General features: G+C 41.2%; 5 protein-coding genes and 1 long non-coding RNA gene across 6 annotated transcripts; 5 read left to right on the top strand and 1 right to left on the bottom strand.

Moving 5' to 3' along the window:
* The first annotated feature begins 917 nt into the window (after positions 1-917).
* Positions 918-1354, top strand: LOC118220024 (histone H2B-like). Its single transcript, XM_035403621.1, has one exon. It carries the CDS (start codon positions 935-937, stop codon positions 1307-1309), a length of 375 nt encoding a protein of 124 aa, XP_035259512.1. The 5' UTR covers positions 918-934; the 3' UTR covers positions 1310-1354.
* Positions 1355-3380: 2026 nt separating this feature from the next.
* On the top strand, positions 3381-4817 carry LOC118220011 (histone H1-like). The gene has a single exon (XM_035403608.1). It carries the CDS (start codon positions 4026-4028, stop codon positions 4656-4658), a length of 633 nt encoding a protein of 210 aa, XP_035259499.1. The 5' UTR covers positions 3381-4025; the 3' UTR covers positions 4659-4817.
* A 347-nt stretch (positions 4818-5164) lies between these two features.
* LOC118220018 (histone H2A) lies at positions 5165-6588 on the top strand. Its single transcript, XM_035403615.1, has 2 exons — positions 5165-6089; positions 6200-6588. Exon 1 carries the CDS (start codon positions 5620-5622, stop codon positions 6004-6006), a length of 387 nt encoding a protein of 128 aa, XP_035259506.1. The 5' UTR covers positions 5165-5619; the 3' UTR covers positions 6007-6089; positions 6200-6588.
* A 572-nt stretch (positions 6589-7160) lies between these two features.
* LOC118220014 (histone H3) lies at positions 7161-7666 on the top strand. Its single transcript, XM_035403610.1, has one exon. It carries the CDS (start codon positions 7205-7207, stop codon positions 7613-7615), a length of 411 nt encoding a protein of 136 aa, XP_035259501.1. The 5' UTR covers positions 7161-7204; the 3' UTR covers positions 7616-7666.
* Positions 7667-8424: 758 nt separating this feature from the next.
* LOC118220030 (histone H4) lies at positions 8425-9443 on the top strand. Its single transcript, XM_035403628.1, has one exon. The coding sequence runs from the start codon at positions 8850-8852 to the stop codon at positions 9159-9161; it is 312 nt and encodes a 103-aa protein (XP_035259519.1). The 5' UTR covers positions 8425-8849; the 3' UTR covers positions 9162-9443.
* Positions 9444-9759: 316 nt separating this feature from the next.
* LOC118220038 lies at positions 9760-10608 on the bottom strand. Its single transcript, XR_004763900.1, has 2 exons — positions 10376-10608; positions 9760-10070 (listed from the first exon to the last, which is right to left on the bottom strand). It is a non-coding gene; the product is annotated as an uncharacterized LOC118220038 (long non-coding RNA).
* Positions 10609-18243: the final 7635 nt, after the last annotated feature.

Here is an 18243-nt window from a genome sequence, read left to right as displayed (position 1 = left end):
AAAAAAGCAAGAGAGCGTAGTACTTCACCTATTGCAAACTAGTTCATTCAGACTTAATTGAAAGACATAAAACTGTCAGATAGCAAGTAAAATATATGGTGGCATAACTATATAGAAATTGAAATTATGAGTTTATGCATTTATAAAGAACCTTTCAAGCCGCTTCCTAATGGTAAACCAAAGAGCCTTGCCCTGGCTGAGCTCAGTACTCGGTACACTCCCAGTGAGAGCTGTGGTTAGGCGGAGTTGTTACGTGAAGAGAACTAAGTCTAATGGCTGACTGTTCAATGGAGGAAACCACTGACCATCTTTTATAAGAACGTAACAGGACAAAACAGGAATGGAACAGAATGCAACAAATCGAATGTATCTTTGATATCAATTTGAAATCAATTGCACATGGAATATTTATTGAATCAAGTGACCAGCAAGGCAGGGTGGATGAAATGAAATGGCAAGAACTGGTCTTCAAGTTGTAGGCTATTCTAAAAGGTAGGCTACCGTCAACGTTTAGACAATCCTCCATTTTGTATAGGCATATGGGTATTGTTTCGGCGGCACTGCCAAATTGCAAACGTGTTAAACGATTTTTCATTTCATTCAAAATGATGTGTGTTAAAATTGACTTATAATGTACTCGATTGCCACGGGTTTACTCAAGGAATTCCTGCTGTCTGTGCGATTACGAGAAAAATGCGGGAGACGTTAAAAAAACCTTTGTTTAGAAAAAATTGCGCGATGCCTTTGAGGCCCGCGAAATTCAGCCAATAGAGTTTTAAAAAATCAGCCAACTAAAGCTGGTGTACTAGCGGTCTCCAATGAGAATTGGTTTAACGTCATCTATTTAAAAAGAGGCCAAAAATTTGCATACAGACCGTTTATATTGAAGAAGCACGGGTAAGCCAGCATTACTTGTTTTCCTGTGTTTGCAAGAATGCCTGATCCAGCAAAAACCGCACCCAAAAAGGGCTCTAAGAAAGCCGTCACCAAGACCGCTGGAAAGGGAGGAAAGAAGCGCAGAAAGTCCAGGAAGGAGAGCTACGCTATCTACGTGTACAAGGTCTTGAAGCAAGTGCATCCTGATACTGGCATTTCATCAAAGGCCATGGGCATCATGAACTCCTTTGTTAATGATATTTTCGAGCGCATTGCTGGCGAGTCTTCCCGTTTGGCTCATTACAACAAGCGTTCTACCATCACTTCAAGGGAGATTCAGACCGCTGTGCGCCTTCTGTTGCCAGGAGAGCTGGCCAAACACGCAGTATCTGAGGGCACCAAGGCCGTCACAAAGTATACCAGCTCAAAGTAAACCGACGTGCCACAAATATTGAACCAAAGGCTCTTTTAAGAGCCACCCACACAATCACGGGAGGCAAAGAAAAACCTTTTGAACTGTAATTTAATGTGGAGCTAGGTCTTGTGTTATGAGGTATAGCCAGCGGACTTGCATGCATGTGCCTCAATGGCTGTTTCATCAATCCTTTAGTCTTAAGGACATGCTTACATGCATGTGACCAAAAACATATTACAGGCATTTGGCAGACGCTCTTATCCAGAGCGACGTACAACAAAGTGTATAACCATAACCAAGAACAAGTGTGTCGAAAACCCTAGAGAGAAGTACCGTTAAAAACCAGTAAGGCCGCGCGACTGTCATTGTAGAATTAGATGATTTGCTCTCCTAATGACACTATAAAACCTTTGTAATTATAATAGAATATAATAATTCTATAGTCATAGAATTTTACTGAGAACCTCCAGATGACAAGTACTGTATTTTTTTTTTTTGTAATGTTCTGTGGCAAACGGGTTATATTTAGGTGATCAAACAACTCATGAACATGAGTGAGGTAGCACATCCAAAAATAATTAAAAAATACAGATTCCTTACTTTTTACTATTTATTTTTAGGCACACATTAAAAGGATACTGACGTGTTTTGGCATTACAGCCTTCATCAGAGCAGAAAGGGTTATATTTAGGATTTGTAAACTGAGACCTACAGCTGAAAACAGTGAATGAATTAAATGCTGAAAGTGGTGATTGAAACTTACTCACCGGCGTGAAGACTGCAAAAAGAAACGGCTGTATTAAATCAACATTTGTTTTTAAATTTTAAAGTGACAAGTATGACAGCATTCCTTCACGAATCAGTCTGGTGAGTTAACTGAAGCGATAGCTGAACTCACCATGCCATGACTTTATTGGTGTGATTTTATAGACAAATACAAGAACTAAAAGAATGACTGAAAGAAAGGGCTTTGTGAATATGGTGATCTCTCTGTACTTGAGTGTGAAAATGTGGTATGGCATTTAAATTCCAAATACATTTCAGATGAACTTAGAGGTATGTCATGGTTAGTTACATTAAATAGGCCTCCTGTGAGACATGGTAAAATGAAGCTGTTTTGTTAAAACCACTGACTGTTCCTTTTTTTCCGAGTGTACAGAGCAAGAAACAATAAATCATTTATTACTGGAATGCAAAATATAAAAATAAATTTGGGAATAAATGACAACAATTGGTTTAAGTATTAATATGAATGGTTGTACCACAGAAAACACACATAAACACAAAATTTTTTATTGGATGTTAATATGCATTGTAAAAATGAAAATGGGAAAACTATTTGTATTGACAATATTTTTATTTCAAGTGTGTTGGCCTTTAAACAAATAATATCAGAGCTATAAAGGAAAAGGATGCCCGTTAGGAAAACAAGACTATTTAAACTGTGGACACTTAAAACTTCGACATTGGATGTAATTTGGAAAGAAAATGCAATGTAACCTAACGATGCGCAAATGTAATATGATCTGACATGACATCTACATGTAGAATGTATTTAAATATATTGTACTGTATTATCTTTAAAAAAAAATGAAAAAAGAGAACAATTCTTGCTTTTCATTGCCAGTCAAAGTTGAAGAAATGTCGACTGAATCACAGCCAAGTCAAATAGAAAATAATCCTGCGTTGTGTTCTAATCTCTTACAGTACAAAATCAAAATGATGGAACGATAATACATGCTTTCAATAGCCTGAAATAATTGGTTGGAAAGACATCCTACAGTACCAACTCGAACTTTAGCCTTAGAATTTAAGTTCATGATTTCTGCAAGGACTGATTTTTGTCATGTTTTACTCTCCAAACAATAATCTTTTAGATTATATTGCTTCCGTTTTCACCATTTAAATCATTTAAAATATTTTTTCCCCAAAGGCGTTCAATTTCTTCTAATTTTATGGATGCGAGGGCAGATTCTCCACAAGACTGAAAATATGATCACCCGAAGGAATATCAAGCGTCCGAAGAGCGTATGTATAGTTACTACATGGCCATGTCCAGAAGAAGGACAAATTTACCTGAAAATGCGGACCTATTTATATAAGACTTTATTAATGACGACAGAGAAAACACCTTGGTCTCGATATAATAGGCTAAATAATGTTACCGAACGTTGATGTGTAACGGCGATGAAATCTCAGCAAAGATTTGCGTTGTGCTTTACTGCCGCAACTACAAGTCGTACTTTAAAGCCTCACTTGGGTATTTCATGAGTCTTTTTGGCTTTCCTGTTTTCACACGGGTCTTTTGTGCATAATTAACGAACACATTTAAAGTGTGTGATATGTTTGATAGTTTTAAAAGGCGAATCGTGTGGGAGAAGCACCTTTAACAGGTACTCGTCCATGACCGATGTCGATGTTTTGGACAGGCTGGAGAAAATACGGCAATACTGTTCAGGGCACAGAAGTTAATTTGTTGGCAGAAGGGCTTTTGTTGAAGTTTACCGGCGCTTTTCGCTTGTAAAATACTTGCATAGTGTTCTATTTGATCAATATTGGTAAAGAGAAAACACAAGCGAGCCGAGTTTTCAGAAGCAGAGACGCTGCGCTGGGTATGTTGAGTCTATACGGTCCTCATGTAACATTTAAGTCCAGCCCCCTGTGACACGCACAGCCAAAACGGAACTGTATTACAGACAGCGAGTGTGTAAGGAAAGCGTCTGACGAAAGAGAAATGGCGGAAGTTGCTCCAGCTCCAGCCGCTGCCGCTCCGGCAAAGGCTCCTAAGAAGAAAGCAGCAAGCAAGCCCAAAAATGCAGGGCCCAGCGTTGGACAGTTGATCGTGAAAGTTATTTCTGCCTCCAAGGAGAGGAGCGGAGTGTCTCTGGCCGCATTGAAGAAAGGTCTGGTCGCCAATGGCTACGATGTGGAGAAAAACAATTCACGCGTAAAGCTAGCTGTTAGAAGCCTGGTGACCAAGGGGACTTTGCTTCAGACTAAGGGAGTCGGCGCCTCTGGCTCATTTAAGCTCAACAAAAAACAGGAGAGTGTAAAGAAGCCCGCTAAGAAAGCAGCTCCTAAAGCTAAGAAGCCCGCTGCGGTCAAAAAGGTAGCGGCGAAGAAGCCTGCGGCCAAGAAGTCGCCGAAGAAGAAGCCCGCTGCAGCTAAGGCGAAGAAGAGCCCAAAGAAGCCCAAGAAGCCGACAACAGTGGCGAAGAAGCCAGCCAAGAGTCCGAAGAAAACCAAGAAGCCGGCAGCAGCAGCTAAGAAGGCGACCAAGAGCCCTAAGAAAGCAAAGGCGGCCAAGCCAAAAGTTGCCAAACCTAAGACCAGCAAAGCCAAGAAAGCGGCTCCCAAGAAGAAGTGAACGCCTATACTGTAACGTAACCTCACCAAGCGCCAAAGGCTCTTTTAAGAGCCATCCACAGTTTCTTGAAAGTGCAAGTTTCATTATTTCGTTCTTGTATGCCTGGTGACAAGCTCTTCCATGTGCATAGTTGCGGATATATATATATATATATATATATATAATCGAACGCAAAGGGAAAGCTTGTCAGCCGTCTCTGTGTATGTATGTATCTGGAGGCATGCACAAACACATTCAGGCACCACTACAATCAGGCGCACATGTAGACTATACTGGTATTCTGTGTTCAAACAAGCTGGCTGGCTTCTGCTCCCTCTAAACTCTATGGTTCATAGGTGATTGTTATAGATGAACGAATATCAATATACCGGTTTAAGTTACTTGATATTGAGCGGAATCCCTATCACTGTGGAGGAGAATAAAACCGACAGAAAAGAAAGAAAAATAGAGTCAAAGTAAAAACCGTTTTAATGTGAAAATGAACTGAAGAATTCACGTGAAATTTATAAACATTTTTTGGACCCATCATATACATTTAGGCAGTGAAATTGTTATACAATAGATATACAATACCAGACTCAATTCCAGTAATTCAGATGATTTCTGAATAAACTAAGGGGGGAAAATGCATACGGATTATATAATGTGCTTTGGCCATTGATGTATATATAGAAGTAACGCGAGACTTATGTGTTCGTCTTATATGTTGATTTGCTTGATTGTTTCTTGAATTCGTGTATTTAAATTTTATGAGGCCTGAAATTTCAATTAAGCGCTATTTACGAAATACCGCTGAGACTCAGTTCAGTACTGTGCTGTGAGCGCCATGTATGAATTGTCCTCCTATTTGATTGGACAAAATCCCACCAACGCTGCAGCCAATGGGTGAATAGAGTGTTGCTATAAGAGAGACACTCCGCTGGTTCGTGTTATTCTTTCTTCTCTTAAAACAAGATTGAAAATGAGTGGGCGGGGTAAAACCGGCGGTAAGGCAAGAGCGAAGGCTAAGACTCGTTCATCGAGGGCAGGACTGCAGTTTCCTGTAGGTCGCGTTCACCGATTGCTGCGTAAAGGAAACTATGCCGAGCGTGTTGGCGCCGGTGCTCCAGTTTATCTGGCTGCTGTGCTCGAGTATCTGACTGCTGAAATTCTGGAGCTGGCTGGTAACGCGGCCCGCGACAACAAGAAAACTCGCATCATTCCCAGACATCTGCAGCTGGCAGTGCGTAACGACGAAGAGCTGAACAAACTGCTTGGAGGCGTCACTATCGCCCAGGGCGGAGTATTGCCCAACATCCAAGCTGTTCTGCTCCCCAAGAAAACTGAGAAAGCGGTCAAGGCGAAGTAATTTTTGCGGCGCTTTAAGGACCATTCACCCAAAGGCTCTTTTAAGAGCCACCTACACTTGTATGAAGAGCGCAAAGCTTCCGTTGTAACTTATTCACAACTGTATGATAGTTGAATAGGTTTGTGCCGTACAGTGCCGCTACGTCATTCATATGTAATTTAAAAATTGTTCAGTCGTTTTTGGGTTCTGGGGACCATTGTGTGCTGGTTGCCCAAAACGCACGTGTGACCAGAAATTTTCTGCAAGATTTGACGAACATTCTAATGACAAAAAGGGAAACTGGTTGTGTATTAGCATCACTGTAAATTAAATTGCGGAAACCAGATGTAAAATGACAATGGGAAATGTCTTCATTAAAAAGGGTACTGTTATCAAATTGTAACGGCCTTGTAAAGGAAACCAACTCTGGACCTACTGAGTTGGAATGGGCTGAAATCGATGTTCAGCTTTTGTGATTTCTAGAAGAGTTTTTAAAAAATGTAATTTGTTTTAGTATGTACGTCCTTTGTTGAAGTATTGTGGAATGTTTTATATAATCAATAAAGCTCTTTAAAGAACCCCAAACGATTGGGGTTACCAGAACGTTCCACAAGCTGGTGATTGAATTTTCGCATTTCGCATTTTGAGGGATTACTTTGATGGAGGCACTGTTAGAAGCCACAACCACGAAGAATAAAAGTCCCATATACGAAGCGTTTAACTGATCAAATTAACCACTGAGGTGAATCGGTCTCCTAATCTGTCGCATGGCCACTAGAACTAACCGTTTGGTGATGAATACAAAACAAACCGCTTTCAGAAGGCTTTAGTTGGACTTGAAATCAAAGCTTTGTATAGAATAAATCTTATTCCATTATCTAACCATATTAATGTCGCACGTCACATTGTGAAATGTGCTACGTAATGTAATACATATGCCCTGGGAGAATTATTAATTATTTATTAATAAAATCTTTCTGATGTTTTACTCACATTAGCAATATTGCTGTATGCGACGTTGGAGTAAATCAAGGCGGTAAGAGAAAAGTTTGAATTTTTGGCGGCAGAGGAAACGGAAGAAACGATCCAATAGACTCGGTGAATGACGGCCAATGAGGATCCGTAAAAACCTATCCAATCAGCTGCTCGCTGGTATGCTTTAAATGTGTGTCGGCCGCATAGCGGCACATTCCGAAAACCAAGTCTCAAGTAAGACGCGATGGCCAGAACGAAGCAGACCGCACGTAAGTCTACTGGAGGGAAAGCCCCCAGAAAACAGCTCGCCACGAAGGCGGCGCGTAAGAGCGCGCCTGCAACAGGCGGCGTGAAGAAGCCTCACCGCTACAGGCCTGGTACTGTAGCTCTGCGAGAAATCCGCCGTTATCAGAAGTCTACTGAGCTGCTGATCCGTAAACTGCCCTTCCAGCGCCTTGTGAGGGAGATCGCTCAGGATTTCAAGACCGATCTTCGCTTCCAAAGCTCAGCAGTCATGGCTCTGCAGGAGGCTAGCGAGGCCTATCTGGTTGGTCTGTTCGAGGACACCAATCTGTGCGCAATTCACGCAAAGCGAGTGACGATCATGCCCAAGGATATCCAACTCGCCCGCCGCATCCGGGGAGAGCGCGCTTAAGACCGTTTGCCAGCACACAATCCAAACCACAAAGGCTCTTTTAAGAGCCACTTCAATTCTTGTCAGAGCAACTCTCCATATAGTTTCTGCGTGTGCTTCTCTAATTTATGTTTTTAGATCGCTGATTCCTTCGAGTATTTAATGCTCCAGTGCAGCTCGTGAAGTAACTGGTGTGAATAAGGCTTGGTATTCTCTCCTCTCAGTGAGTGACCCGCGTGGCTCTCTCCAAAAGCGTCTTTTTGTTGCCTGCATTCACTTTACCAGTTAAAAGCAAGTCTACAGTCCCTCATCAGAAATAAATATACCAGGAACAAACTTTGATAGATACAGTCAAACTCCATCAACCATTTCCCTTTTGAGTGAAAGGAATATCCATGAAGTTAGTTTAAGCAATCAACTACAACATTCTTGTAACTGACATAATTAAAACTAATAATTAAACATAATTTAAAAAAATTTCTCACTTTCACCCAGTTTGGTATTTTTGTGGGCTGAAATACTTACTGCGCTGCCATAAATGCGTCTAAGTCAGTATTCGGTGCATTTGGGTGATAAGTGGGAAGTGGTAGTAACCTAAATAATAATGGATCTAAAAAGTTGACGAACTTTGCATTCAGTGTTGATTGTAACATGTTATCCGCGTGAAAATAAAATGTTAAAAAATATAAAATATATCAGTTGGGGAAATCTTTTTTAAATAACTAGTTTCTATAAAATTTATTTTAATCTGTTTTGGAACATTTCATTTGGACAGATTTACACAATTTGGAGCTTAATTGTATTTTAAAATACGGTTTAATAATACGTTCATAACACTTACAGATACGCCTTGGCGGGGCGGCCTGCCCCACACCTATATTCACTTAACCACTCCAAATGAAGAATGACCTAATCTTGGTCCACCCAGACTACTAGAATGACCACTATGAGATGCTAGTGTTCAGTCCTAGCTGTGTGATATTAATTTGTATCAACTCTAGTTTTGATAATCTTTGAAGCAGACGATATGGTCTCTTGGTCTTTTTTTTATTTAAACGACTAGTTCGGTGCGCTAGAAGTCCCTATGCTCTAATACTCGGAAGTCTTGGAGTGCTGGAGGCGGGCTTTAACTGCAGCCGCCTTTTCGTTGCTACGAGACTTCAATCAGGTCGTCTTTGTGCAGATATATGCGTGCTATTAGGTAGCTGCAGTTCATAATTTCTCACGAAGAATTTGTATCCTCTTTGTTGAAAAAATGAGTGGGCGAGGAAAAGGCGGGAAAGGTCTCGGGAAAGGAGGCGCCAAGCGTCATCGCAAAGTTCTCCGTGACAACATCCAAGGTATTACTAAGCCAGCGATTCGTCGTTTGGCTCGCCGTGGTGGAGTCAAGCGTATCTCAGGTCTCATCTACGAAGAGACCCGAGGAGTGCTTAAGGTGTTTCTGGAGAACGTCATTCGTGATGCCGTCACCTACACTGAGCACGCCAAGAGAAAGACCGTCACCGCTATGGATGTGGTTTACGCTCTGAAGCGTCAGGGTCGCACTCTGTACGGCTTCGGTGGGTAAATCTGTCTCATTTGGAAATCCGTTTTGCATCTGCCCAAAGGCTCTTTTAAGAGCCGCCCATATTTTCTGTTAAAAGCAGCCATTCCTCGTTAATGTCAAGCGTAATCTTTTATTAAGAACCGTCATGTTGACCTTGCAAGGGCAGTGCCCATTACTTGAGCCGTATGCTGCGAAATTAAAGGTTCTATGCGCATGGAGGGAATTCACTAACATACTTTTTCTTCAAGTTCTGCTAATTTGACGACTGCGATTTTAAACCGCACCGGTCTCTCCCCCGAAGACCAACGCGTAACCGGTAACCTCGTTACTTTGAACAATAAAAGCTACCTTTCGCTGTTCTGTATTCCGGTTTTATGATGTAAAAAATGTGAGCGGAGTCCATTTACAAGCTGCGATGGAACACGGTCTTTCCCAAAATGTCAGCCGTCTGGAAATTTAACACCGTGTGAAGTGGACGTTAAAGGTCTTATTTTTCAACCTCATTTTCGTAATTTTCATTAATTCTACCGGTTCTGATAGTATTATTGTAAGGAAGCTCTTGGTGGTTAGGAGTTTGTCAACAATATGGGGTGTCTGGTCAGGACACGGAGGCAGGAAATTCTTTTGGGGGTTTATTATAAATGGAATGCAAATACACAGGCACAGGCAATCTCTGTTCTCCTCTTAGGTTTAAACCAGGTGGGTGTGCATGTGTGTATGTGTGGTTCTAAATAAGGAAAAAGAAATACTGTAAGGAAGCTCTTGGTGGTTAGGAGTTTGTCAACAATATGGGGTGTCTGGTCAGGACACGGAGGCAGGAAATTCTTTTGGGGGTTTATTATAAATGGAATGCAAATACACAGGCACAGGCAATCTCTGTTCTCCTCTTAGGTTTAAACCAGGTGGGTGTGCATGTGTGTATGTGTGGTTCTAAATAAGGAAAAAGAAATACAGTTAGCCTACTTCTATACTTATTATCAGCTGTACATTAAAAGGAAATAAACGGTGCTAATCACGTAGCTTACTAAACACAACGGAATATTCTACCATATGTAGATGCACTGTCGCGAGGAATGACACTCTAATGTACCTAGCATAAATCGCCAATATGTGGTAAATATTAAGGAATACTGCTACTAAAACTTAAACATTCTGCTATACAAATTACTATCAGACAATGGATTAACTAATAATCTAAACTAAATATCCTTGACGATAGAGAAAGATGTACTTACTGCCGTTTATTGACGCACACAAAGGAAACTTAACTCGCTAGAAATGACCGTTAAACTGATTAACTTTGCACAAAATTTAACCGCGGCAAGCGCGAGCTGTAAACAAAAGGGCGTTGCCTAGCAACAGGTTAGGTCTTCACTGTCCATACTCTGAGCCTTTTGCACAATTATGCAATTGCTTAAGTGTCAAGTTTTGGCTTTTTAGATTTTTTTCCCCCTCTATGCCAGTAGCTTCACCACGGTGTCTATGGGGCCTTATCAGGATAGGCTACAAAGTCAATAATAGCCGCGTTTCCACCAAAAGTACCCGAAACTTTTAGCCCCTACTTTTCAAGGAACTAAAGGTTCCTTCAGCCCATTGTTGTCTGCGTTTCCACCGCGGTCTACAGTCCCGCGAAGATTAGGCAAATTAGCCCACTGACGTATGAAAAAGCGACGTTGTCGTCGGTCCATCTGTCCTATGATTTCTTCTGTAACCCCATACTACCACCGAAGTAGCTTACATTATTTTCTAATAACCGGGACGGCCCGGAGGGGTTTATTCCACTTGTATACAACGGGTTACCAACAATGACTATATATGGTTACTTTTGTATTTATTGATTTTTATCGATTTAATCACCTGAAATTGAAATGTTCTACCAGTAGCATAGCCTAACAAGTAGGCTATCTCAAAATAAAAGAGAAATTAATCTCATAGCCTACACCAAAAAACTGTTAACCCCGTTAATTGCAAACAATTTGAAAATCACTTATTATTATTATTATTATTAATAATTACATTTATATAGCACTTTTCCATAAGCTCAAAGTGCTTTACAGTGACGGGGAACTCACCTCACCCACCACCAATGTGTAGCACCCACCTGGGTGATGCACAGCAGCCAATTTGCACCAGAACGCTCACCACACATTAAATGGACTGCATTTATATAGTGCTTTTATCCAAAGCGCTTTACAATTGATGCCTCGCATTCACCAGAGCAATTAGGGGTTAGGTGTCTTTCTCAGGGACACTTCCACATGCCCAGGGTGGGGGATCGAACCAGCAACCCTCAGACTGCCAGACAACCGCTCTTACCTCCTGAGCTATGTTGCCCCTCATAGCACATTAGCGAAGGTGGAGAGGGAGAGAACATTTATTTAGCCAATTACGTCTGGGGATGATTTTTAGTGGCAAGTTCTTGCGAGAGCCAGATCTGGGATTTGGCCAGGACACCGGGGAACCCCCTACTCTTAGCGATAAGTGTCATGGGATCTTTAATGACCACAGAGAGTCAGGACCTTGGTTTAACGCCTCATCCGAAAGACGGCATCTCCTACAGCACAGTGTCCCCGTCACTGCACTGGGGCATTGGGGTTTATTTGTACCAGAGGGAAGATTGCCCCCTGCTGGCCCACCCAACACCACTTCCAGCAGCAACTCAGTATTCCCTGGTGGTCTCGCATCCAAGTACTAACCAAGCCCACACCTGCTTAGCTTCAGCCATTTGGCAGGAGCAGAGTGCATGGAGGTATGACTGCTGGCTTAATGAATAATTTATGTTAGGGATATGACACAGTCGATGTAGGCCTTTACAAAATAGAATATTTTGCCATAGGCTGCATATTTTTAAGTGATGTATATGTGGCTGCATATGCTTATATGCCAGTCAGAATATGGTCTAATAACAATTCTCCGACTCAGCCAAATTTACTATGCTGCACCGCAAGTCCACGCTGACATGAAAACTTGCGTACACGAGTTGAGACTTGAGCGGAGGCTACGATCAAATCTCAGGTCACGTCCAAATTGATAAATGCCGAGCTTTGCGTGGAAATGACTGTACGCCCAGTTTTCTGTCGTACGTTCGTTTCATAAATGAGGGCCAATGTGTATTGCCTTTAATATGGATTACCTTTATAAGATAATGTTGAGAATGCAAACCCTGAACATGATGCATTAACTAATTATTCATAAGACTGTTATGAGGATATTGTCTATCCTTAACACTTTAGCCGCGTTTCCACCGCAGGAACTATACCCCGGAACTAGGAACCTTTTGAGGAACTCAGTGCGTTTCCACCGCAGGAACTAGGGTCTAAATTTAGTTCTGGGGGCTTTGTTTTACCCCCCAAAACGTTCCTGCTCGGGGGGTAGTACTTTCCGAAAGTACAGGAACCTTTTGGGTGGAGCTTGCAGCGCTGAACATTTCTGATTGGTCGAGTACTCGCAGCGTTTGTGTTGTATTTATTTTCCGCCATTACCCGCCATGTTTGAAAATATGCAGCGGCAAACCAATTAATTTTCATAATAACTTCAAATCAAACTTGTATGTTATGCGGCGCAGTAGCCTAGTTTTGGTTATAGCCTGTCAACGTCTTGGAATTATAACGTGTGCTCTTCTGTTCTTTTCTTGCTTTAGTATTCGTTTTATAAAATGCTAAGCATTCGTGCTGGGACAGCATATTACGTAGGCTACCAAAATATTCAAACGGATTAATTCGGTTGCTGAATATTTTCTTCCGGATTTTCTTTGTTAGCCCGTTGTAATTGACTCAAAACGTTTGATACAGTTATGTGAGGTATGCGGTAGTATTGCATAATTAACATTGGTGATACAGTACAAGCAAACTGGAAATCACCTTCCGCACTTTTTATCCGGGTAAAATAACAGGTTAATTCTAGTAATCTCCCCTTTAGCTTTTTCAGACTGCCGTAATTTTACTCAATTTTACTGCCATTTTTCAATTCCACGAAAAGACCAGGAAGACTATGGACTAATTTATGGTGCATGGTTCGCATCTGGAGGGCACACTTCGCTGCTCGGCTAGCAGTAACTTCGAAGGAAAGCAAACGGTGGCTGTACCACTACTAATTTACATTTTCACGCAAGTCCGAGTTTTCGTTCTATTCTTGTCATTTTGCCATTAGCCTATATGGAATTGACGACGAGAAAGTAATCAAACAGCAAATTGTTTGCATGTTTTCTGCTGTTGTTGCCAGTTATTCATATAAATGTGAATGCATTCTGTCGCTTCGGATTTCAAGACATGAAGGCGAATGTTCGCATAAAAACATAATGAATGTGTTTGAGAGGATATATGAAAATCAATAAATACAAAAGTAACCATATATAGTCATTGTTGTTGTATATAAGTGGAATAAACCCCTCCGGGCTGTCCCGGTTATTAGAAAATAATGTAGGCTACTTCGGTGGTAGAATGGGGTTACAGAAGAAATCATATGACAGATGGACCGACGACAACGTCGCTTTTTCATACGTCAGTGGGCTAATTTGCCTAATCTTCGCGGTACTTTAGACCCCGGTGGAAACGCAGACAACCATTGGCTGAAGGAACCCTTTAGTTCCTGGTAAAGTAGTTCCTGGGACTGAAAGTTCCGGGTAATTTTGGTGGAAACGCGGCTTTAGATGGCCAACTATATTTATTTGTATCAGAATACACAGATGAAGAGCAAAATTAATTTTTGTGCACACACAATAGTGTAGCTCACGGTCAATTCTGCAATCATTTTTAATTTCAACAAATAAGTTTCCACATTCACATTCATTTTCACTTCCCAATAATCAGGTACAGATAAACTGGACTTGCTTGAAGGTACATTAGCCGTGTTTCCACCGCAGGAACTTTACCCCGGAACTAGGAACCTTTTGAGGAACTCAGTGCGTTTCGACCGCAGGAACTAGAGTCTAAATTAAGTTCCGGGGACTTTATTTTACCCCCAAAAAAGTCCCTGCTCTGGGGGTAATACTTTCCAAAAGTACCGGAACCTTTGGGGTGGGGCGCAAGCGCTGAAAATTTCTGATTGGTCGCCTACTTGCAGTGTTTTATTTCAACTGCCATTTTTAAAAATCTGCAGCCGCAAATAGATTTATTCTCATAACTTGAAATCAAACTTGTATGTTATGCGGCGTAGTAGCCTACTTTTGGTTATAGCCTGCCAACGTCTTGGTCTTCTGTTCTTTTCTTGCTTTAGTATTTGTTTTATAAAATGCTAAGCATTAGTGCTGGGACAGCATATTACGTACCAAAACATTCAAATGGTTTAATTTGGTTGCTGAATATTTTCTTCCGGGTTTTCTTTGTTAGCCCGTTGTAATTGACTCAAAACGTTTGATACAGTTATGTGAGGCATGCGGTAGTTCTGCGTAATTTACATTGGTGATAAAGTAAAAGCAAACTGGAAATCACCTTCCGCACTTTTTGTCAGGGTAAAATAACAGATTAATTCTAGTAATCGTCCCTTTTGCTTTTTCAGACTGCAGTAATTTTACTCTGCCATTCTTCAATTCCACAAAAAGAAGACTATGGACTAATTTATGGTGCATGGTTCGCATCTGGAGGGCACACTTCGCTGCTCGGCTAGCAGTAACTTTGAAGGAAAGCAAACGGTGGCTGTACCACTGCTAATTTAAATTTTCACGCAAGTTCGAGTTTTCGTTCTACTCTTGTCATTTTGCGATTAGCCTATATGGAATTGACGATGAGAAAGTAATCGATTCAACAGCAAATTGTTTACAACGTGTGCATGTTTTCTGCTATTGTTGCCAGTTATTTGTGGAATGTAAATGCATTCTGTCGCCTCGGATGTCAAGACATGAAAGTGAATGTTCGCATAAAAACATAATGAATGTGTTTGAGAGGATATATTGGGATGGCAGGTATGCCATCCCGCCAAGTTACGCCTTGGTGGGGGCATGCCCCATACCTATACGGCACCGAGAGTTTGGCACTTTTCAGGGTTCCCCACAGAGATAACCACAACAGCCACAGACACTCAGCCCTTAAAAACATTAAATTCTGTACATTCTGACCCCATTTCAACAGACAGATTTCATAAACAACTTCACATGTCCACACAATAAAGCCCCAAACTAAGGGGGTTTTGCGTTTTCTCCTTCTTCTTCGTCTCTTTCTTCTTCTTCTCATTCTTATTTTTCCTGCCACCTATCCCACTAACAACATGTCTTTCCATTGGACATTTTACCGACACCAGCCAAATCTTCACCTACACGACCCAATCAAGAACTCGCATACACACGCGAAATACCCATACCCTTTTACTCTGAAACATTTCTAATTCAAGCAGCTAGTCCGCCTGTGGTCTAGTGGGCAAGGTTACAGTCTTGGGAACATGGGGTCGTAGGTTCAAGCCCCACTAGGAACACGTTTCTTTAACCTGCTTCTATCCTCGCTAATAATTGTCTACTACTTCTCAATTATTGCTTTTGCACCATATCTACCCACCGTTCACCGAAGGTATACACTGCATTATGACGTACCGTCTGCACGTTCAGTTATTAACCGGCTACAATATTGCAAAGCCATATGGATTCAACCGGAGCTCTTCTGTGCTTACTGGCCTGTGTTCTTCTTTAAAACCACGGACAGGTTTGCTAATGATATTTCACACATTGCATAGCTATGTCATGGTGCTGCACTAACAAAGTCACAGACTGGTAAACCTCCGGTTGAAGGATTGAATCCCGCCTCGCCCTCAGGCAGATAATTTACTCTTTTACACTAACGTTTTCTTACGCTTTTATATTTTCTTTACCAAAACTCACTCACGGCCACCCATATGCATTTCATGACGGCACATGTATTCCTTTTATTAAAAAGTTACACCAGTTCACCACTGTGCCATTTCAACCAACTACATTTCTTCACTTGGCTACCGTACAAAACCTTATCAGCAAATGCCACGTTTCTACATTCATGTTACCTTGCCCTGTTCTCTATCTAGCCACATACAGACAATTACTACGTATGTACGTTCAGCAACTCCCCATTAAAACATTACATTTAAAATCATGCCTCACTCATAATTATAACTACTAGTACTGAACATGAGAAAAGCACATCAGTACAATAGATTTCACATATTACTTAACCCTTCACTTTAATGACTAATGCTATATACAGACTGTTATATATACCGTTCGATAAGGAAACTAAGCTCGCTCATGGTCACTTCATTTACTTCGCACTATAGTCTGTGATCATGTCAACCTTCACCTACATGCCCATTCTGCTAAAAACATATTGTTTCAACTACGCAATTTCATCATTTCATCATAATTTCTCCCACACTGTTGTTATTTTCTCATATGCAAAGCCTCCACTATCAAGTTTTCCGGTTCTAGCTTAGCAAAACAGCGAAGAGGATTCCTACCTGCAGATAAGCCTATCAAAATGCCTTATAAACCTTACAAACACTAAAAGTGCATCTCCACGAAATAACAAACAATGGAGCAGGACAGCAGGGTACACAAGTTGCGACCTAGGGAGCTCTAATTCTATGGGCTTGCTGATTATTTTCTCAATCAAGGCTCGTTGGATGGCCGTCAAATCCGTGAGTACATACACTGGCCATATTTCACCTGCGTTTCTGATTCGTTTACACTTACGTCACCGCACGCTTTGTCACAGCCACTGTTTTTACATATATAGCACACCGAGACTGCTAAACAGTACACGCTCATCAGACGGTACAAATTCACACAAGGATAGCCATAATCCACAACCGTTTCTTACAGGGTCACTTAACATTTCTCACTCTCATAATAAAACGCTTTGCAAAAAGAAATGATATCTCATCAAAAACACGTTTTCAACGTACAAAAATGGAAAGTTACTCACACATACAAGACCAGTCCAGGCCTGCCATTAAAAGTATTGATATCAAAATGACATTTACAGGGCCAAGTGACTTGAAAGAATAGGGGAAATATTGGGTAGCATTGCTTTGGAATACATCTTATTTAATTTCGGTGAGATAGCCTATATTGTTTGTAGTACCGTAATTTGGCGTCATTTTGATATCAATACTTTTAATGGCAGGCCTGGACTGGTCTTGTATGTGTGAGTAACTTGGCATTTCTGTACGTTGAAAACGTGTTTTTGATGAGATAAAACAGTTACGATCTGACTATTGGCCTGTTATATCCTATTTGCTGCATAACAACGGTCCAAGTTCAACTACCAACGACAGTTTTGCTTGACGAAGGTAAAATATGCCCAAACGGCTGCGGAAGAATATTTCAATTTCAGGTGATTAAATCGATAAAAATCAATAAATACAAAAGTAACCATATATAGTCATTGTTGGTAACCCGTTGTATACAAGTGGAATAAACCCCTCCGGGCCGTCCCGGTTATTAGAAAATAATGTAGGCTACTTCGGTGGTAGTATGGGGTTACAGAAGAAATCATAGGACAGATGGACCGACGACAACGTCGCTTTTTCATACCTCAGTGGGCTAATTTGCCTAATTTTCGCGGGACTGTAGACCGCGGTGGAAACGCAGACAACAATGGGCTGAAGGAACCTTTAGTTCCTTGAAAAGTAGTTCCTGGGACTAAAAGTACTTTTGGTGGAAACGCGGCTATTATTGACCTTGTAGCCTATCCTGATAAGGCCCCATAGACACCGTGGTGAAGCTACTGGCATAGAGGGGGAAAAAAATCTAAAAAGCCAAAACTTGACACTTAAGCAGTTGCATAATACTATCAGAACCGGTAGAATTAATGAAAATTACGAAAATGAGACTCAGGTTGAAAAATAAGACCTTTAACGTCCACTTCACACTGTTAAATTTCCAGACGGCTGACATTTTGGGAAAGACCGTGTTCCATCGCAGCTTGTAAATGGACTCCGCTCACATTTTTTACATCATAAAACCGGAATACAGAACGGCGAAAGGTAGCTTTTATTGTTCAAAGTAACGAGGTTATCGGTTAGGCGTTGGTCTTCGGGGGAGAGACCGGTGCGGTTTAAAATCGCAGTCGTCAAATTAGCAGAACTTGAAGAAAAAGTATGTTAGTGAATTCCCTCCATGCGCATAGAACCTTTAATTTCGCAG

This window comes from Anguilla anguilla, chromosome 2, assembly GCF_013347855.1.
Source record: "Anguilla anguilla isolate fAngAng1 chromosome 2, fAngAng1.pri, whole genome shotgun sequence".
Taxonomy (NCBI): Eukaryota; Metazoa; Chordata; class Actinopteri; order Anguilliformes; family Anguillidae; genus Anguilla; species Anguilla anguilla.
The sequence above is the reverse complement of the archived record's forward strand: the minus strand, read 5'-3'. Positions and strand labels throughout refer to the sequence as shown.